A 22,975-nucleotide genomic window follows, 5' to 3' on the forward strand; every position below is an offset into this window, starting at 1 on the left:
GTATATTGGGAGGTTCCATTCTTGATCTGAGAAAGATTCAATTTGGAATTGGAGGGAAACTTTCCCCCTTTCAACCCTGAGGAGAACCTATGTTTACATATTTTTAACATGATTCTATCTGTAATTTTATTTGTTCAATATCCAGCTAATAACCTTTATAGTAAAAGAGCATATGCTGTAAGAGTATTTGGATAGTCTTGTCTTATGACTTAAATCAAGTCTGAGAATTTACTAAAAAATTACCACTGTATCTAGAGGTAACCTTTTTTGTCTTTCTTGGTGTTCTATCAAATTAAAGACTAAAGACTAAAAAAAGCAATTACTAATCTCATATACTAAGAGAAACATAGGGCAAATAAAGGGATGCTAACTTGAAATTGAGAGAAAATGCTAGAAATTTAGATTATTGAGGTACAACTGTTAAGCTCCCCTTTTTTTATCCTTAAAGGAAGTAGCCTTGTTCAGAGAATGAAAAGCAAGTAGAGGAGCTCTACTGGAAAGTAGCAAAAAGCAATGGAGGTACACTTACACATAATTGGGAAATAAAATATGATATTAAAAATACAAGCAATGGAGGAACAGATATCAAGATGAACTGGCTGACTCAGGAACTATATTAAATGATATTAGAAAAGGCTTTTCACAAGAGATAAATGGCACCTTTTGTAGAGATAGTTTAACATTTCTACAATGCATGCACAATTATTTCTGAGGATGAAATGAGGAATAGAAATGGGAAAATATCTTTTATGTTTGGAAAAAAACTTGTTAGGTGAGGAATACTCAAGAAGTAAGGAAAGGGTTAGAAGAGAGGGATAAGCCTTGTGTGTGTTTCATTTTAAGCTACACTCTGTGAGTAAATAACCATGATTGCTGTCCTTTCTCTGGTTATGACAAATGGGAAGTTACTCTGTAAGCGTTGACTAAACTCTAATCTCTTTTATGGCAAATGAGGCATGAAACCTATTGTCAAAAAACATGATGTCCGAAGTGTAGAGCAACACTTTATCTTCCCAGCAGATTCTTCTGAGGTCTGAGCCAAGTATGGGGCCTGGGATACTTCAAAATTTGCACCCTAGGCCCTCTTACAGGGTAAATGTGAGGGAAAGCCTTTTTTTGGACAGTATGTTCTATTTTGCAGAAGTGATTTTTCCTGAGTGATGGTGGGAATCCTATAAATAGAGAGAAGTTAAACTTCAACTGAGAGAGATGCAGGTGGCTATGTATCAGGGGTCTTTTTCTGCAAGTCCATTGAGAAATATACTGTACAACATCACAGAATCTTTCCAGCTCAGTTATTGGCCATTTGAGTGAGGACCCTAATGGTAATGAAATATCCTGGGGACAGTTCCCTAGTTACTCTTTCATCTAACTTAAAAGGAGAAATAATGTGTTGCTTAGAAACAAGAATGAGTCCCAAACAGCTCACTCTTGGTTTCAATTTAATGACTGAGAAATGACTCCCTCTTATAAGTAAATGGAAAGATATTTTCTTGTAGTTTTCTCTACTGCCAGGTGGCCTCCAAATCCCAAGAGCACCTTTTGCTGAGAATCTGATTCTGCTTCTCGTCAGTTGCCATGAAGTTTATGTGAAAATATTCTATGATGTAAACATTTAGAAAAATCAAACAGGAGACTCTATCTACCCCCTTAAGTACTCATTCTAATTCATGGAATTTCCCCACCTTTTTTTGTTGTGAGGCTCTAAGATTGATTCAATTCAACAAATTGAACAACCACTCATTAAGTATATAATATCTATAAGGCACTGATTAGAATGAGTGGGCATCATGAAATGGATCCCAGATGTAAACAAAGAATAGCTATTAAGGGCTGTTAAATCCTATTATTTTATGATAACCCACATTATAGACATCTTACTTGGTCTTGACACTGGTTTTTTTTTTCCAAATTCCTGTAAAAAACTGGGCTTCCTTGATAGATTTCTCTTGTTCCACTTTACAGGCAACTGATTCTCACTGCATTGGGCACAGTCAATTCTACTAGAGGCAGCAGTGCCAAGCCTGTTCAATCTTTCCTCACTGAGCAACAAAGAAGAAATCAACTAGGGAATGCATGGAACTGAGACAAGTTGGGAAAGGAGGAGACAAAGAGACAAGTTGAGATATAAGCTCTGACAGGTGGAAATGTTTGCTGTCAAAGAGAGAGAGGCTGACACTCCACAGTGATGCCAAACATGCCAAGACATAAAATGGGGTAAAGAGACCATGAGAAAAGAAAAGTTGGCTCAATAATAGAAAGAAGTGGACAGTTATATTCCCAGGGAGTAGATGGACTCTTATTTTACTTCTCTTCATATTCTGTGATCTATACTGAGATGTGAAATATAAGCTAATTAGTGGACTAAAGTAATTAGGTTCAAAAGAAACCAGTCAATCTAAAAGCATGTTGAATTTACACTATTCAACATTTGGAAATGTGACTCATCATTTGGTGACAAGTTTCTTTGGAGATGAAGCCTCAGCTGGGTAACTTGAATGAAGTCAAAAGGAGGCCGAGACTAGGCCAAACCCCCCATCCTTACCCATAGTACTTATACAAGAGATTATTGCTTAATTCTGTCTTCATTGTTGGATGTTAAGTACACAGTTACTCATAATCAGTAAGTACGTACCAAGTGCCAGGCAATGGACTAAACAGTAAGGGTACAAATAAAGGCAAAAGATCATCCCTGCTCTCAAGGAGCTCACAGTCTAATGAATATACTTGAGAATAATTAAACACAAAATAAAGTACAATTCTTAATAAATTCACCAGAAGGGTCATTATCTATCACAATATTTTTTTTTCTTAAACACTAGTCCCCACATGCTCCCTCTACTCAATGCATACACAACTACATCAGACTCTTTTGCCTTCTCCCTACTTAATTCCATTCCTTCTTCCCTCACTATAGTAGGCACTGAGGAAGACATGAAATTATTTAATAGCCACTGTGATCACAGAGATTACAGAATGTTTAGAGAGAAAAGATGCACACAAATAAATAGAATAAAAAACAGAGGATCAAGCATGCCTAAGAGATTTAAAAACTAGTCTTCCCTCTTCCATTTTTAGTTTCAATCACCATTTACAATGACCAAGATCTTCTCAGTTCTAAGTACTGTGCTAGACACTCATCAAGACACAAAAGTAAAGAAGATATAATCTCTGTCCCCATGGATTTTAGTGGGAAATATAGTAAAATTACTATGAAAATAACTAAAAATAAAAATACAATGTGTGTGGATAAAAGAATAAACTAACCTTCTAACCATTCTCCAAATACCAAGGTATAGTTTAAATAGAATAAATTTCATCAAAGTCTGTCTCCAGATATCCCTAAAGTAATTCAGGAAATGTCCATGTCCATGGTCAATATAAATATATAAATATAGATACAGATATGCAGAGAGGGGGGAGAGAGAGAGAGAGATTCTTGCTCCAGAGTGGGGGACCCAATTAAATTGTCATAATATTCATTGCCTCTGAAAAACTAAATTCAGGATTTTCATGATTTCATGATTTCCAAATATCTCTCAATCCTCTTGACCCAAAAATACTCCTCTTTCATCTGACAAAGGAATCCCACTGATTCATTTTTCACTTTGGACCTAAACACTTACCTATGAAACTGGTGTCCCAGAATATCCTCCCTGGAACCTAGCAGGGCAGAAGCTTGTGCCACGAACTGGGAACTGCAGGTTAATGATTTGAGCTGCAGAATGAGAAGGCCCAGGCAGAATGTAGCTCCCATCTCTTCCAGTTCACGTGTTCCCATCTGCAGGCCCTGCCAATGAGGCAAAACTATGAATGAATAATATAAGCATTAAGTGATATAGACTTTAGACTGGAATACAAGTTCCTGAATTCTCTTTCTATTTAAGAAATCAATTTGTAACATGCTTTAACTATTCAAAGTATATTCCATATGTGGAACCTGCAATGAAGGCAAGAACTATTTTTCCTTTTGCCTTTGTACATTTAGAGTCTAGCACAATACATCACATGTAATGGGCATAACAAATGTTTGTTTTATTGTATCAGATTGCATTGGAAATAAAAGACAACTCCCTTTAACCTAAAGGAACTTGAAATTTTCTAAAGTGATGAAGACTAAAAATAAAATAATGCCATTCTCTAAACACAAATGATTTAAAGCTTGAAATGTTAGTACACAAATATTTCTATAATAGTATTTAAAGTTCAGTGCTAAGCCAATGAAGTGGAAAAAATGAGAGAAAATAGTGAATGGAATCTGATGCAGTTGTCTAGTTATGTCTGACTCTTTGTTACCCTGTGGATCATAGTCTACAGTAGAGGAAGACAAACAGAAGCTAAATGACTCATCCAGGATGATATAGCTACTAAGTGTCTGAGGCTGCATTTGATCTCAGGTCTTCCTGACTCCAAATCCAATGTTCTATCCACTGAGTCACCTACTTGTCTTCTTTATCTGACAATTATAAGTAAGTAAAAGTAACAGAATTAATAACAATAACTAGCATATATAGGGAACATACTATATTCCAGGCAGCCTTAAGCACTTTATGAATGCAAAAATTATTTGAGCCTCACAACAACCCTAAGTAGGTACCACTATTATGCCCATTTTATAAATCAAGAAACTGAAGCAAATAGAGTTTAATTGACTTTTCCAAGATCACAAAACTATAAGTGGCTAAGTCTGGATTTGAACTCAGATCCATCTGATACCAGGCCTAGTGCTCTATCTAATGTACAACTTCACTGCATCAATAAGCATTTATTATGTGCCTACTGTATGGAAGACTATTCTTGAAGATACAAAGTAGGGCAAAAGGTAGTCTTTACTCTCAAGAAGCTCTAAATGTAGACACAACATACAACTATGTACTCTCATTATCTATCTATCTATCTATCTATCTATCTATCTATCTATCTATCTATCTATCTATCATAATTGGAAATAATCAACAGGGGGAACACTAGAATTAGTGGGGATTGGGAGAGATTCCCTGTATAAAATAGGATTTTAGCTGGGATCTACAGGAAGTCAATTTCTACCAAGAGGCAGAAAGATTTCCCAGAAGAGGGGAAATTCAGGATAAAGGGAGTTCTATTCTACAGAGCAGCTAGGCGGCTCAGTGGATAGAGAGTAAGGCCTGGAAAGTGGAGGTCCTGGGTTCAAATGTTCAGATACTTCCTATCTATGTGACCCTGGACAAGTGATTTAATCCCAGTGGCCTAGCCCTTACCACTCTTCTGCCTTGGAAATGATATTTAATATCAATTCTAAGCCATAAGATAAGGGTTTAAAAATTATGCAGGTTTGGTAGAAAGAAAATTGACTAGGTAAACTTGAATCAGCTATATAATTTCTCTGACCAGAATTTATTGGATCACATCAAGCTCACAGATTGAGAGCCTAAAGGAAACTTAGAAATAATCCAATAGAACCCCTCCTGACAGAAAAGAAAATTTGAGGCCAAAAAAGGTTAAGTAATCTGCCAAGGTCAAAATGGTAGTAAATACAAATGCTGGGATTTGAATGCAGATCTTCTGATTTCAAAGCAAGTATCCTTTGTGAAAAGAGATAAATCAACTTTGAATTAAAAGGAATTTTAGATACTAATACAATTGCTTATTTTACAGATAAGGCAACTGAGGTTCACAGAGATAAAGTGATTTGCCCAACTTCACAAAATGAATAAGCATCTGAATAAGCCTCAAGACCACATCTTCTAACTCCATATAATAGACACTTTCCTCTCCAACCCATCATTTTTTCCATTCATTAAAAATTCACTCAGATGTCTAAAATCCACCTAATAGTACCTTTATATTCTTTTTTATCTATTTTATAGGCTTGTGGTGACAATAAAATTAGATTAAGTATACCAAGTGATTTGAAAATATAAAGTGTCAAAAACAAACTTTACTCTTACTCTAATTATATAGAAAAGAAGAGAAGCCTTCTGGGAGGAAGAAAGATGGGTGTGAGACTTTAGAGGCAAGAGAAAGCAAGCATTCTAGGTGGAACAGAGAGTCCATTTAATTTTTTAGAGCAGCCACTCCAATTTGAAGTTCAGTGGGAGAAGTCAATTAAGCAATTGGATCATGGTTAGTGGAAAGCTTTAAAGTCCATGATTCAGAATTTTAATTTGCTGAGAGAGGGGACTGGATCATTGAAAAGGTTAAAAAAACGTTAGTATCCCTGTCCAGGTAACACTTGAGGAAGATGCTTCTTGCTTCTGGGAAGAAGACAGATAGTAAGGCATTGTTAACAGAAGAAAAGCTTGCCTGGGAGAATATCATGAAATGTCTACAAACAATGTGACTGGTAGCTATATTAAAATTATGACTAGAAAATGTGTGTGTGTGTGTGTGTGTGTGTGTGTGTGTGTGTGTGTGTGTGTATGGGGAGGGAACCAAGATAAATTCTATTTCCCCAATACAATTGTTAACCAATTTAAAAGTTACCTGAGCCTTAGAGTGGTTAAGTGACTTGTCCAACACCACAGAGCCAGTAAGTATTTAAAGAGGATTTTTAACTTTGTTTTAAAATCCAAAACACTCTTTCTACTCAGCTGTGCTGCTTCTCAAAGACAAATAAATAGGATAAAATTATTCCAAGTAATTTACAGCATTATCCTTAAGAGCAGTTAATATCTCTACCTCTCCCTCTCCCCACCTCTCTCTATCTTCCTCCTCCCCTCCATCCAGTTCAGTTTTTAATAGGAATCATCAGAAAATTGTCAATATTTGGTTTGGTTCCTGAACAAGTTCTTCCCATTTAGGGGGACATATTTCATACAAAGTTTAATTTGATTAGTTGAATATTTGCCTCAAGCAAAGACTTGTAAACCAAATGTTTCTACTCTAATGTGACATTTATATTATACAAATGTTTTCTAATTGATTGGTTGTAAAGATAAGGGTCAGAAGCAAGCATCTCATTCCTCCCCTTTTGGAACCCTAGTGCATTGGTGAGGATAGTCACAGAAAAACATCTTCTTGAATCTAACAAAATTATCTGGAGGTAGAGAGTCAAAAGAAGGGAAAAGTACTTAAATTTATTTCATCAGTTTGTGAATCTGATTCGCTGCATGTTTTGACACCTGTTTTCCTGAGGAAAGAGACATTACTCCAGTTCTAGAAGGAAGTCTGTTCTTTTGTAAACAACAGCAGTGGGAGGGGAGAGACAGATGTTTTATAAATTTATATTTTTTGAATCAATAGAAAAAGATCACTTAAAAAATCAGGCAGTTAGCAAAATCCCTAGTGTTTTCCATGTCCTGAAAATCTGTGGTCTTACTTAAACAGGGTGCTTTCTGTTTGTCATCTCTTCTTGATTTCTTTCCTCTAGGCTGTCTCTGTTTTATATTTTTGGTGATTCATTAGTACTTTGATGAGTCAGTGATATCTCTGATGAGAGCACTCTCTCCATCTATGAATATTATGATCCATCCATGTCCTGCCATCTATGTGATTATTAGCCCTTACTGTCTTAGAACCCATACATGGTATTGATTCTAATATGGAAGGTAAGGGTTTAAAAACAAACTAACAAACAAAAAGATAACAGGGATATATTTAACAAGTAACATAAAATAAAAAAAATACAATAGAGTATGAATGATGTTTATTTGTGGTTTTATAAGTCAATATGCAGTTTATATGTATCTACATAAAATTTAAAGATCCCATTTTTCTTTGAGTTTGGCTCAACTGTTCTAAAAACTATGACACATACAAATAAATAAATTTAACATCATTTGAGGATAAAGACAAATGAAGAGACAAAACAAAAGGTTTCCTTGAAAAGGCTATAAATGAAAACATTTTTGAGGAAAATAGAGATATTAAGAAATAAAGTTTAGAAAAGAGTGTATTCTAGATCTGGGAGATAGAACAAAAGCAGAATTTAGAATGTTGAATTCAGGGAACTGTAAGAAAACCAAGACAGTAAGAGTAAAAAGATACTGGAAATGTATCCTGAACATTTTTTTTTACTACTGAGCATATACCCCAAGAAAGGCAATGACAGAAATATCACACATATCAAAATATTCATAGCAGCATTTTTTGTGGTAGCCATTAAAAAAAGAAACACACTGGGTGTCCATTGATTAAAGAATAGAGAAACAAATTTTCATATGAATATACTGGGCTATTATTGTGCCACAAAATTATAAACAAGAGATACTGAGAGAAACTTGTGAACACTTGTCTTTAGTAATACAAAGAAAAAAGAATCAGGAGAAAATCATACACCATAACTGAATTTTTTTTAAACAGTATCACAAAGCAACTTCATATTCATTACATAACAAATACTGAAAAATACAATCATCTCCTCAATAGAAAGTGGAGGAGCATTGGTATGGGATACTTTCTATGCACTCAGCTCACTTGTTTCTTAGTGATATTTGCTTAAATGTACTTTATTAAAAGGGAGGTTAAGTAGGGACAGGGCATGCTGGGAAATGATTTTTTTAAAATATACACTAAAAGAGAAAGAAATAAAAAAGATTCAAAAAAAAATAGCCAATACTAAGTAGTATATGGAAAATTTTAAATGTCAAGTCTGGGAAGTGATTAGTTTAAGAGCAATGTTGAAGTACAAATAATTCTTCAGAAGGAAAGAAATATGTACAAACCTAGGATTTTGAAAAATTATTTTGGCAACAGTAAGGAAGATGAATTGAAAAAGCAAAAAACAGAAATCAGGGTCATTAATTAAGAAGCTTTGGCTATCATCCAAGTATGAGGAGATCAAGACCAGAACTAATTTGGTAGCCATGTGTGAAGAGCAATTGGGGACAGATGCAAAATGCATTAGGCAGGTAAAATAAAAAAGACTTGTTACTGATCCAGTATGATGGGTGAGGAAGAAGGAAAAGTTAAGAATAATACCAAGGTTATTAGTCTTGGTGACTATAAGGATTATAGTGTCATTAACAGAAATAGAATTTTGAGAAAAGTTCAAGAAAGATCATACTCAAAATTTTCTTTCAGAGATGTTAAATTTGAGATGATAATTTGGGGCACCAATATGAAAATGTCCAATAGTCAGTAACACAGAGCTGGAGCTCTTAAGAGATATAATGGTCTGGATATATTGAACTAGGAGCTAGCTTCATAGATAATGATTTTTTTACCCATGAGAATTAATGAAATCATGAAGGCTTGAAGGGAGAATTAAAGAGAAGACAGTTCAGGGCAGATCTTTTGGGGGTACCTTATGGTTTAAGAGTAAGACAGAGATGATACATAAATCAAACCTAAGCAGGAGCAATTAGAATGAGCAGAAGGAGAACAAAAAGTATTGTCATGAAATTCAAGAGAAGAGAGAGTATTCAGAATGAGAAGTTAATTGATGGTGTTCAAAATTGCAAAGAGGACAAGAAGAATGAAAAATTAGAAAACATCTCTGGAACTAGGATTTGGGAGATCATTTTTCACCTCAGAGACTTTCAGTGGAGTGATGGGGTTGGAGGCCAAATTGTAATGAATTAAAAATGGGATATGATTAGGAAGTAAATTCAATGCAAGAATTATTATTTTTTTTATTTCTTGGAATCTGCTTATGGAGAAATAGATGATTATTTGACAAAATAATGAAGCCAGGGGTTGGGGGGTGCTTATTTTTTTTCAAAGATGGGGGCATCCTGACAGGTTGGCAAACAGCAGGGAAGTAATGAAAAGATGAATCAAGATGGAAGATTAGAGAAAGAGAGGGCATGCTCTGGGAGGCAAAGTAACCAAGGATGAAGGAAAAGATGATAATTTGGGTACAAAAAGGATTTGGCCTAACCAGAAGAAGGTTCACTGTCTTCTTAAATGAGAGAGAGAGAGAGAATAAGAGATGGAATAGGAGACTCCCTTTTGCCTTTTTTTGTAACTGTATTGCTTAGTAGTGTCTGACACAGTGTCTGACAGTGGATTTCAGTCTCGAAAAAACAGAAGGCATATTAGAAATAATAAAAGTAATAATAGACATAGTAGTAACTATCATTTTTATAGCACTATTAAGATTTGGAAAGTGTTTTGTAAATATTGTTTTATTCTCTCCAGCAGTTGCCCTGGAAGGCAGATGTTATCCTTATCCTTAATTCATAGATAAGGAAACTAAGATAGATAACAGTTAAATGACTTGTCCAGAATCACATAGTATCTGACACTAGATTAGAATCTGTCTTCCTGACTACATACCCAATGCTTTATTCATTGCCATGTAACTTCTTCTCAATTAATGATATAGGTTTAAGGGGGGTAAAGATAATAGATGATTTAAGAGGCTTGAGGGGAAAAAAGATTTATAATAGTCAAAATATTGGGAGTGACCACACAAAGAATGACACAGTCAATCAAAGAAAAATAAGAGGGTTATCTTGCAGTAGTAAGAACCAAGATAAAAATCTTTTTATAGGACCTGTGATTTCATTTTGTAGAATGTTCTGCCTGATGAACTTTTTCTACTAGTCCAGATGGGCATCTTTTCAGCAAATTATAATCCTATAATCTGTAGTAGGAGTTTTGTAGGATTAAAGATTATCAAGGAAGAAGCAATACAAAGAAAGGGCTAGGGAGGGAATGGGATTCAAGAGAAATGGACAGAATATATTCATTTTACTATAGGATATAAAATATGAGAACCCCACAATAGAGCTGGAGCAAGGGAGAGAGCCTGGAAGAATAATCATGGATAAAGTGACTGGAAGTCAAGGATAAATCAAAGAAGAGAGTTACAATTCTCCACCCTGAGTGTTTTGACAACCAAATTAACACATAAATAGATAAGTAGATCTTTAAACCTATCTAAAAGCTGCTTTAGTGTAGTTCTAGCCCAAGCTCATGTTTTCTAAGACTCTATAAAACTGATTTGTAGGAGTCTCTACTTTGGTCATCTTTTGACAGGTATTGGATTTTTCTGAATGGCCTAACAGTACTTTGAAGATAAAATGGTTCACATTTATGAAGCATTTTGATTTTAAAAGTGTTTTAAAGATATTATAACACTTAGTCCTATGTTAAGTCTCAAAACTACCTACTGAAATACATATTAGGCATATTCTTTTTTTCCTAATTTATAGATAAGGAAACCAAGATACATTAAGTAATTTTGTCATGGTCATACAGCTAATAAGCAATTGAAGATGGATTTCAATATCACTCATTCTGATTCTGAATCTAGCACTCTATTCTCTATGCTCCACCACATCTTGATATAAAAAAACTGAAGAAGTACAATTCACACTTTGATGCAGTAAAAGATACTCTGACATGATGACAGGACTTCATATTTTCATGGTCTTTGGTTGTGGTGGTTATTGTAGTTATTGATATTTAGGGGGAAGTAACATGCTCAAATATATTAGTTGAGGTACAGCTATATGGAACATTGGGTTTATCTAAATCAGTGGTTCTCAACCTTTCTAATGTCATGACCCTGCAATACAGGTCCTCATGTTGCAGTGACCCCAAACCAAAAAATTATTTTGGTGGCTACTTTAAAACTGTAATTTTGCTACAGTTATGATTCGGAATGTAAATACCTGATATGCATTATGTATTGTCATTGCTACAAATTGAGAGGTTGAGAACCACTGATCTAAATAAATAGCAAAATCCTGAAATAAATTTTGAGAATTTGTTTACTTGAAAAAGTTTTCTTTGTCCCATGGAGATAGTACTGACCCAACCACATCTGCCAAGACTACACACTGCAATTCTATTATGTATTAATAGCAGAAGCAAATACACAAATCCCAACATGATGCCCTACAAATAGTGGACACATCAAAATTATTGACAAAATTATTGCTGCTGCTCATGTGTCTTCAAAAAATAGTCATCCCAAAATGAATCATGTAACCATGGAAGTCTTCTAAATTAATTAATTAAATAAACTAAAAAAAGATAGTCATCCCTTTATTAACCACAGATCATCATTAAAAACACATGAAATGAGTGGCAGAATCTATTCACTTTCTTAGGCACTCTACCTAATTACCATTAGGCCTGTTGCCTGGTTTCCATTAGACTCATACTGATGCCTTAGGTTCATAGGTGAATGCTTATTTTATTGGTTGGTATAATTTGTCTGCTATTCCACTCCAGGAGAGGATCCAGTGATATATATGAGTGGAGAACCCTTCAAGATACCTTCTGTGATTTTAAAGACTTAAAACATTTGGAAATTTAAACAGGTTTGAGGAAACATTCAAGTTACCCGTTAAACTTCAGTTAAGCTTGCGTCACCTTGATACAAATTTAGTTGAGAGGCAAAGATTAAGGCAATCCAGCCATGAAGATAAGCACACTTTAATGGGAAGCAAAGAAGAAAAGAGAATGATGATGCTTAGACTCCCTCAGCTTTGCTACTTATTGACACCATCAAATGGACTCTAATGCTTTCATGCTGAGGACTGAATCAATCATAGAACATTTTGGTTCCTCTGCCAGATTCCATCTGATGGGCTCCTTCAGCACAAAACCCCCTCTGTGTCCATCCCTTCAGCTTAAGCTTCCAAAATACATTACTAACAATTGTTTCCCTAGTAACTGCAAAAAGGCACTTGCAATTCTGAGAAACAGCAAACTGGTGGTGTGTGTTATATTTCAAACATGTCTTCATTTCTATGCTAGGCCTTCTCTAAGTATTTATTTGTGAATTTTCACAACTTTTTCATTTCTCTTTAGAAATGAGTTAGAATGTGAACCAAGGTCCAGATATACTGTTATGGTGTATACAGTGGCATGCCAAGAAGTCACTCTTTCCCTTACAGTATATATTTCAGGGAATGGCTTTTATTTTTCTACTTTGTCTCCTCATCAATAATTTTCTTTATTTAGAATTTAGTGATATCTTTTGTTCTCACATCAATTTAATTTCCTAATATATTCTCTTCCTTCTCCCAATATAAAATAACCCATATCTTATGGCAAAGGATAAGAAAAAAAAAGATGCTTTGTTGTTTTTTGTGATTAGAGAAAGAGCTAATAAGAATTAAGCAACATATATAAAAGTTCAATATTATATAAATGTTCCACACCCATCATCTCCCATTTTACAAAGAAATAAGAGGGGGTGATGACCTTTCATGTTACTCTTTATGGCCAATCTCGGACTTTTTACTCTGAAGCATTGTTTTAATTATTTTTTTATTTATATTGTTGTAGTCACTGTGTCTATTTTTTCCTTGTTCTGCTTGATTTACCTTGAATCAGTACAGAAAATTCTTTAACTTCTCTCTCTCAATCATATTCATCCCTTCAAATGATTAAATATGTAAGTATTATAATAAAGTACCATTTGTCATTTCTCCATCAATAAGCATCTTCTTTCTTTTTTTGAGATATTTGCTGCTTTAAAAAGCCAGCAAAGCCATATGTGGATGGCTAGAACCAGCTACTTTAGTCTTGAAAGTGTTTCTGCATTTTCTACCACATTTTCTTACTCTTAGACACCAATGGACCAACCATGCACCTGCTGTCACCAGTTGTCACATCGAAGGCAGTATTTTGAGAGTTCCCACAGTGTGATAAGCACTCCACAGTGGATAACCACAACATGATCCCTTCCCCAGAGGAGTTTATTTCTGTTCACAGTATGGCATCTATATCATATATAATGTGCACCTGTTCCAAATTAAGAACTGTTACACAAAGGAATTGCTGAGTTTTCTGATTAGTTTCCCCACTTTTAAAATATCTTTCTTTTTCTTAAATTTTTCTTTTTCTATTTGTTTTATCTGCAAGAGTAGACCTGCACATTATAAGGCAAAGACAACTAAGCATTAGAGGAAGAACAAAATCTTTACCAACCAGTCTAGAAAAGAAGCTTTGATGATGCAAAATCAAAGATATTTGGGGTTATTTTTGTTGGATTGATTACTTTTTTATGATGTAAGACAGGAAGCTTACTGGATAAGAGCTGAAGACTTTTTTGCTGAAAGACTTTTGTATCTGATGGACAATATGGAAGAATGTTCAGAGATGTGAAATGAGAAACAAAAAGTCAAAGAAAGAGTTATGTTTACATGGGGCTAAAAAAGCAAGCAAAGTTCTAAGGTAGTTGTCAGTAGGATATTCCACTAACCTCTTAGATGTGAAACCATTTATTGCTGTGCTTTGAAGTCTAGTACATATCTGCTGAAAGACACTTTGTGTCATGGGATACCATCCATCTAAATTCCCTAAATCACTAATCAGCCGACTCTCTTTGATCCACATAGCACTGAACTGGCAGTCTCAGGTCACTTATATAGTGCACATAGGTATTTAATAAATATTTTTTTAGATTTGGATTAGATTGCTAAGGTCTTCTTTAGCTATAAATCCCATTATTATAAGAGGTGATCATTTAAGTAAAAATAATAGGAAAAACCACAAAAAGAGAGTAGGAACTATAGAGGGATAAACCTCAGGATACTATCATATTTAACTGTCAGAAAGAGAAAATGAGATCAGCAAAGGAGTGATTCAAGGGTAGTCAGAAAACCTGAACATTCAAGTGTCATAGAAATCAAGGAGGAGAAAACTGATCAGAAGATAACTGATCATGTTTAATGTTGGAAAGTGGTTAAGATAAAGGAGTATATCAGAGGTATCTTTAGAGGAAGCTACCTTACTACAATTATGGATACCAGATGGCAAAGAATTGAGGAGTGAGTGAATATAGGCATAAAAAGAAGTATAAAAATAGCATGGTAGCTTAGAATTGCAAAAAGCAATATTTTTTTTTAAACTAAGGAGGAGCTAAATACTTGTCCATAGTTTGAAGGAAGCAATGAAGAGGAAACAGTTATTAAAGATGAAAGAGTGGTTGTAATTTTTTGCCTACCTCTAGTGATCCTATAGTCCAATTCATTTGAGGGAGAAATTAAGAAATAGAGCATGATAACATATACTTAGAAGTGGCAGATATAGCTATATCTTGAGCTAGAGAAAAAAATGGCTTAGTTTTGAAATGTAAAGCAGGGAATTTGAAGGCACTTATGTGACTTGCTCTTCTTAATAAGTATGGTGTAAAGTAAATTATTAAGGGGACTCGGATCTCTGAGAATCTAATGGTGGGATATAGGAGTTATAGAGTCACTTGGTGTGTCTGATGCCTGTATCCCCCATCAGCCTGGCAAAGTTAGCAAAACGTCAACATGGAAGGGCAGCTGGACTGACATTTGAAAGCTATTGTCCAAAGAAAGGGAAGAGGAGAGAGAGGGTTTGAAAAGTAAAGGTAGGAAGCAGAGTGACTCTCTTGGCTTCCATATCTGTCTCTGGGATGGCATTTCTCTTTGAACTTTTCCTTATTTCTTGATTTTTGGCAAGCCTAGGCCTGAGCTAGCTAAATGGAGAATCAGAACCATCCTTAAATTTTAAAAGGCTGATATATACATACATATGTATATCTTCACTAATAAATGTTTATAAATATGGTAACAAGCTTCCAAAATTAATTTTATTTATAACTATGAATATCTATTAACACTAGGAGGAAGAGTACTAGGGTTAGGAGTACAAGCATTAGGGGTATGGGAGCTGTTTAGAACTATACAAAATAGAAAAAGGAATCAAAAACATAAGATGATAAGGATTGCTAAGTAGCTATGAGAGTAGGTAGCCTATATTTGGAGTAGACCCAGTAATTTGGGGTTCATGACCTCCAGGATGAAGAGTAGAAGCCATAAAATCAGCGAATTAGTATGACTCTAGGTTGAAGACTATATAGTTCAAATATTAGGAAGTTAGATGCCTATAGTTTAGGGTACTAGATATTTAAGAAAAGAAAATATGGAAGGAAAATAGAGGTAAAGAACAGAAATACTTGATGTGACAGAATATGTGGACAGTAAAGATGAAAATTAGATATGAAGAAGAGATCATAGAGGTATAGATTCCCATGTGATAAATATGACAGTCCCTGAATGGCCATGCTGATAAATGGATAAGTCTAACAGAAAGGCTGCTGGATTTAAATAGATCAAAGTAAAAGAAAGAATCTGATTCTGGTAATGATTCTGAATTTTTTGAAATTACTAAGAATCCACAATGGTGGAGTAGATCATGAGAATTATCTGAATTCCCCAACAAATAATTAAAAATAATGCCATAGAGTAAATGCTAAAAGCAATAAAAATTGATAACAGTCAGGAATGAAGCTGAGTAGTCAAGATCAATTGGGAAGAAGATCTCTGATTTCCCTGGTTCCAGCTTTTCTAGATAGCCCAAACACTCTAGAACACACAATGCAGAAAAAATAAGCAGCAAATCCTGGGGGTAGGTCCAGAAACCTCATCTTGTCTGGTGAACTGCCAGGGAATTTACATTCCAGGGACAAATAAAAGTGGAGTCACTAAGTAAACCAATAAGCTTTAGGGGTGGCTGTGCAGGCTGCAAACTCAACTCCTAAGATCCCCACTCACCCACAGCAGGGGGTTGATTGCTAACCATGGAATTACTTTGTGGGCTCATGTGCACTAACCAGACACCTGCTCTATCCCGGTTTATGGAATCAGTAGAGGAAAAATAAAGAGGAAGTACACACTAATGAGTGCAATTACTGTAGGGTTGGGGCATTGCTGGCTATGGTTACTCTCAGGAGTTTGGAGTCCCTGGCTATCATCAGAGGGGGAAAGTGAGTTCTTGGCTTTCAAGTGGCAGACTTGATGGAGGCTCTGGTTGAACACCTGAGATCAATCACAATCTGGGGTTATAGCTGGGTTCCAAAGATTACACTGAACTAGGATGATAATAATTGGAGGAACTAAATAGGATCCAGGAAATAACAAACACAAAACCCCTTAAAACCTAAGGCACCAACCCTCACAGCCTAGGAACATTGAAACTCTAGCATAAAGTTAACAATTAAGCTGATTGGCTTGGCAATTAAACATTTTTAAATGAGTAATCAAAGGAGAAAGAATGTAATCATTGATTGCTAATATAAGGTCAGTTCAAATTAAGGGGACAGTGAAGTTAAAATAATTACAGTACTTCTATAGCAATAAAGAAAAACATTAAGTGATCATAAGCTCAAAAAGAGCTTTTAGGAGAACTTTGAAAATAAAACTTCAAAAACCAAATGAGAAAGGTGGAGGAAAAATAAGAAAAAAAAAAGAACAATGCAAGAAAATAAAGGAATTTGTGAAAGATCACCAAAATGGGAAAAAAGAGATCAAGAAACTCACAAAAGAAAACAATTCATTATAAACAAAAATTGGGCAAGACAAAGTTAAGAGAAAGGAAAGCTTCCTCAGGCAACAAGAAATAAAAAATCAAAAGAATGAAATAATAGAAGAGAATATGAAAAAAAAAACTTATTACAAAACAGTTGACCTAGAAAATAGATTAAGGAGAGACAATATGAGAGTTCTCAGATTCCTGAGAAATTATGATAAAAAAAATAATTTAGATACCTTCTCCTCCGTGGTACATTGTACCTTTACAAAAATGGACAATATATTGGGGAACAAAAACATTACAGTTAAATGTACAAAAGCAGAAATACTAAATGCATCCTTTTAAGTTCATGATGCAGTGAAAATTTTATATTAGGGATCATGGAAACACAAAAACCAATTGGAGACTAACTACCTTATCTTATAGAATGAGTGGATTAAAGAACAAATTATAAAAACAAATAATTTTATTAAAGAGAATGAAAATTGTAAGGCAGCATGGCAAAAAACTATGAGATACAGAAAAATCAGTAATGAGGGGGGAATAAAATAGAGAACAAAATGATCAATGAATGAATTAGGAAGGCAATTTTTAAAAAAAATAGAAAAAGAACAAATTAAGAATTTCCAATTAAACAAGACATTAGAAATACTAAAAAATTAAAGGTGAGATTAGTAAAATGGAATGTAAGAAAACTATTTAATTGAGAAATAAATCTAGGAGTTGATTTTATTTTTAAAAATCAATGAGAGATAGACCAATTGTTAATATGATAAAAAAAAGAAGAAAACCAAATCACTACCATTAAAGATGAAAAGAGTAATTATACCACCAAAAAAAAAAAAAAGATAAATTAAAGCATGCAAACAAAAAATCCTAAATCCTAGTGGTAACTATTCCAACAAATTCAGAACACTTGTTCTCTAGTAAAAAATCAATGATTAAGTCTATTGGCATGAGAGGTAAAATTTTTAAAATACAATAAAAGTGAGCAAGAAAAGGAGAAAGACAAGATGGTGGCTTAGAGAAAGCTTAAGTTCCTCCGGAAACCCTTCCTTACCTTACCTTATGATCTCAAACTATATGTTCCTAGGGCATCAAAATTCAAAAGGCACAACAGCATAGACCCAGGAACCCTCCTCCTGGACCTGGATCAAAAGGTACAGCCCCCCAAAAGCCAGAACCCAAGATCACTCTGACCCAAGGGGTATGCAGAAGGAAGGTCCCAGGACTCATGCCCCCCACACCCAGAGCACTGAGTCCAAGGCAGCAGAGGGAACCTCAGAGCCCGCAAAAGGACCTCAGGGCCAGCTATTCTGAAGGCCACATCCTGAAAACAACCTGACTCAGTGATGGGGGCACCCAACACAGACAGCAGGGAAACAGAGAGAGACAGGGGGAGCCTGTAGCCCCCTGGCTGGATCCTTCCATCTGAGTCTCATGGAAGGTCCCTGCTTCAGGGCATACTCAGTCCAACCCAGCTGAGGTTAATTCTATCAGGAGCCCTCAGAGCTCCTGGAAGCCACAGCCCCTCCTCCCTCAGAGTGCAGGCTCTTCTGAGACAACAGTAACCCTCAGGGCCTGCAAAAGGACCTCAGGGCCAGCTGTACTGAAGGCCACCTCCTGAAAACAACCTGACCCAGTTGTGAAGGCACCCAGACAGCAGGGAAACAGAGAGAGACAGAGGGGAGCCTGTAGCCTCCTGGCTGTATCCTTCCATCTGAGTCTCATGGAAGGTCCCTGTTTCAGGGCATACTCAGCCCAACTCAGCTGAAGTTAATTCTGTAAGGAGCCCTTGGAGCTCCAGGAAGCTGTGGCTCCTCCCACCTCAGAGTGCAGGCTCTTCTGGCCCACTTCTGGCCCTCAAAGGCACAGAGATTCCTTGCAGAGAGTGCCAAGCCAGGCTGAGAGCGTGGAACTAAGGCAATGGAGAAGCATCGGGAGGGAAACTGAGGAGGGCAGTAACACCGAAACACCAGCAATTCCTGGCTTCCTTGGGAAGACAGAACAATAACTGCATAGAAAGGACAATTTGCCTAGGGCTAAAGCCTCTGAACACCAGACAGAGATAAGAAAAGCTAGTCCTCCCCACACAGATAGAGATGGAAAACAGCACAGAAAAGCTTCAAAACGCCAAGAAAAACAAGAAGAAGGGGGCAACTTTGGATACATTTTATGGAGCAAAAATACAAAATGCAGAGGAGATAGAAGAGGAAACACAAGCAAATGCTTTGAAACCTTCCAAAAAAATGGAAACTCTCCACAAACCCATGAAGAATTTGAATCAGAAATGATCAAAATGATGGAAACCTTCTGGGAGGAAAAGTAGGAAATAATGCAAAAGAAAGTCACACATCTACAAAACCGGTTGGACCAAACTGAAAGGAAAACCAGGCCTTGAAGGTCAGAATCAGGCAACTAGAAGACAATGAGCATGTAAAAGAGCAAGAATTAATAAAGCAAAGCCAAAACACAAAGAAATTAGAAGATAACATAAAATATCCCACTGACAAGGTCATAGACTTGGAAAATAGAGGGAGAAGAGATAATTTAAGAATAATTGGACTACCAGAAAATCCAGAAATAAACAGCAAACTTGACATCATAATACAAGATATAATCAAAGAATATTGCCCAGAGATCCTAGAACAAGAGGGCAATATAGGCATTGAAAGAGTTCACAGAACACCCTCTTCACTAAATTCCCAAAAGACAACTCCCAGGAATGTAATTGCCAAATTCCAAAGCTTTCAAGCAAAAGAAAAAATCTTACAAGAAGCCAGAAAAAAAGACAATTTAGATATAAAGGAATGCCAATCAGGGTCACACAAGACCTTGAAAGTTCCACTCTGAATGACCTTAAGGCATGGAACATGATTTTCAGAAAAGCAAGAGAACTGGGCCTTCAACCAAAAATCAGCTATCCATCAAAACTGACTATATACTTACAAGGGAAAGTATGGGTGTTCAACAAAATAGAAGATTTCCAAGTTTTTGCAAAGAAAAGACCAGAGTCTGTGAAAAGTTCGATATCGAAAAACAAAGAGCATGGAATACCTGAAAAGGTAAATATGAAGGAAAGGGAAAAGGAGAAAAATGTTATCTTTTTCTTTTATTCAAACTCTCTTCTATAAGGACTACATTTATATCAATCTATGTATATTAACATGTGGGGAAAACATAATGTGTAATAGAGGGAAAAGAAAAACCAAATAGAATAATCTTTCTGACACAAAGATTCACACAGGAAGGGGAGGGGAAGAAAACTCCTATAAGAAGGAGAGGAAGAGAGTTTTCACTTAAACCTTACTCTCGGGGAAATCAACTCTGAGAGGGAAGAACATCCAGATCCATTGGGATCTTGAATTCTATCTTACCCAACAAGGGTAGGGAAAAGGGAAAACCAAGGGGTTTAGGAGGGAGGGAACACAAAAAAGGGAGGGAAGAAGATGGAGGAGGGGGAGGGAACAAAAAAGGAGGGACTAGAAAGGGAAACATATCAAAGGAGGGGAAAAGGGGGACTGATTTAAATTAAATCACTGGATTAAAAGTTAGAGCTGAAGAAGAAAGGTTAGCATTAGGGAAGGATATCAAAATGCCAGGGAGTCCACAAATGACAATCATAACTTTGAACATGAATGGGATGAACTCACCCATAAAACATAGATGAATAGCGGAATGGATTAGAATTCAAAACCCTACAATATGTTGTCTTCAAGAAACACACATGAGGTGGGTAGACACCCAGAAGGTCAGAATTAAAGGATGGAGTAAGAGCTTCTGGGCCTCAACTGACACAAAGAAGACAGGAGTAGCAATCATGATATCTGATAAAGCCAAAGCAAAAATAGACCTGATCAAAAGGGATAGGGAAGGTAATTATATTTTGTTAAAAGGGACTTTAGATAATGAGGAAATATCACTAATCAACATGTATGCACCAAATAATATAGCACACAAATTTCTAATGGAGAAACTAGGAGAATTGAAGGAAGAAATAGACAGTAAAACCATATTAGTGGGAGACTTGAACCAACCATTATCAAATTTAGATAAATCAAATCAAAAAATAAATAAGAAAGAGGTAAAAGAAGTGAATGAAATCTTACAAAACGTAGAATTAATAGACATATGGAGAAAATGAATAGGGACAAAAAGGAATACACCTTCTTCTCAGCACCGCATGGCACATTCACGAAGATTGACCATACACTAGGTCACAGAAACATGGCATACAAATGCAGAAAAGCAGAATTATAAATTCAGCCTTTTCAGATCACAAGGCAATAAAAATAATGATCAGTAATGGTACATGGAAAACCAAATCAAAAATTAATTGTAAATTAAACAATATGATACTCCAAAATCTTTTAGTTAGAGAAGAAATCATAGAAACAATTAATAATTTCATCGAGGAAAATGACAATGGTGAGATATTCTTTCAAACCTTTTGGGATGCAGCCAAAGTAGTAATCAGAGGTAAATTCATATCCCTGAGTGCATATATTAACAAACTAGGGAGAGCAGAGATCAATGAATTAGAAATGCAAATAAAAAAAAAACTCAAAAGCAACCAAATTAAAAACCCCCAGAAGAAAACCAAACTAGAAATCTTAAAAATTAAAGGAGAAATTAATAAAATCGAAAGTGATATAACATTGATTTAGTAAATAAGACAAGAAGCTGGTACTTTGAAAAAACAAACAAAATAGACAAAGTACTAGTCAATCTAATTAAAAAAAGGAAGGAAGAAAAGTAAATTAACAGCATCAAAGACAAAAAGGGGTACATCATCTCCAATGAGGAGGAAATTAAGGCAATCATTAAAATTACTTTGCCCAATTATAAGAAAATAAATACACCAATCTAGGTGACATGGATGAATACATACAAAATTACAAACTGCCTAGACTAGCAGAAGAAGAAATAGAATTCTTAAATAATCCCATACCAGAAAAATGAAATCCAACAGGCCATTAAAGAACTCCCTAAGGAAAAATCCCCAGGGCCCGACAGATTCACAAGTGAATTTTATCAAACATTCAGAGAACAGTTAATCCCAATACTATACAAACTATTTGGCATAATAAGCAAAGAGGGAGTTCTACCAAACTCCTTTTATGACACAAGCGTGGTACTGATTCCAAAACCAGGCAGGTCAAAAACAGAGAAAGAAAATTATAGACCAATCTCCCTAATGAATATAGATGCAAAAATTTTAATAGGATACTAGCAAAAAGACTCCAGCATGTGATCAGAATCATCATCCACCATGATCAAGTAGGAATTATACCAGGGATGCAGGGCTGGTTCAATATTAGGAAAACCATCCACATAATCGGCCATATAAACAAGCAAACCAACAAAAATCACATGATCATTTCAATAGATGCAGAAAAAGCCTCTGATAAAATACAACATCCATTCCTATTAAAAACACTAGAAAGCATAGGAATAGGAGTGTTGTTCCTAAAAATAATAAACAGTATATATCTAAAACCATCAGCTAATATCATCTGCAATGGGGATAAACTAGATGCATTCCCAATAAGATCAGGAGTGAAACAACGATGCCCATTATCACCTCTACTATTTGACATTGTACTAGATACACTAGCAGTAGCAATTAGAGAAGAAAAAGAAATTGAAGGCATCAAAATAGGCAAGGAGGAGACCAAGTTATCTCTCTTTGCAGATGACATGATGGTCTACTTAAAGAATCCTAGAGATTCAACCAAAAAGCTAATTGAAATAATCAACAACCTTAGCAAAGGTGCAGGATACAAAATAAACCCTCATAAGTCATCAG

The 22,975-nt window shown here is 35.5% G+C and overlaps 1 protein-coding gene across 1 annotated transcript in view; it reads right to left on the minus strand.

Moving 5' to 3' along the window:
- The window catches only part of AGBL1 (AGBL carboxypeptidase 1), a 1,041,995-nt gene that overhangs the window by 312,688 nt on the left and 706,332 nt on the right, over nt 1-22,975 (minus strand). Inside the window, exon 22 of the mRNA XM_007479385.3 lies at nt 3,627-3,790. Within this exon, the coding sequence (XP_007479447.2) occupies nt 3,627-3,790 (164 nt within the window). The remainder of the gene's footprint in view (nt 1-3,626; nt 3,791-22,975) is intronic.

The sequence above is a fragment of the Monodelphis domestica genome, chromosome 1 (genome assembly GCF_027887165.1).
Source record: "Monodelphis domestica isolate mMonDom1 chromosome 1, mMonDom1.pri, whole genome shotgun sequence".
Taxonomy (NCBI): domain Eukaryota; kingdom Metazoa; phylum Chordata; class Mammalia; order Didelphimorphia; family Didelphidae; genus Monodelphis; species Monodelphis domestica.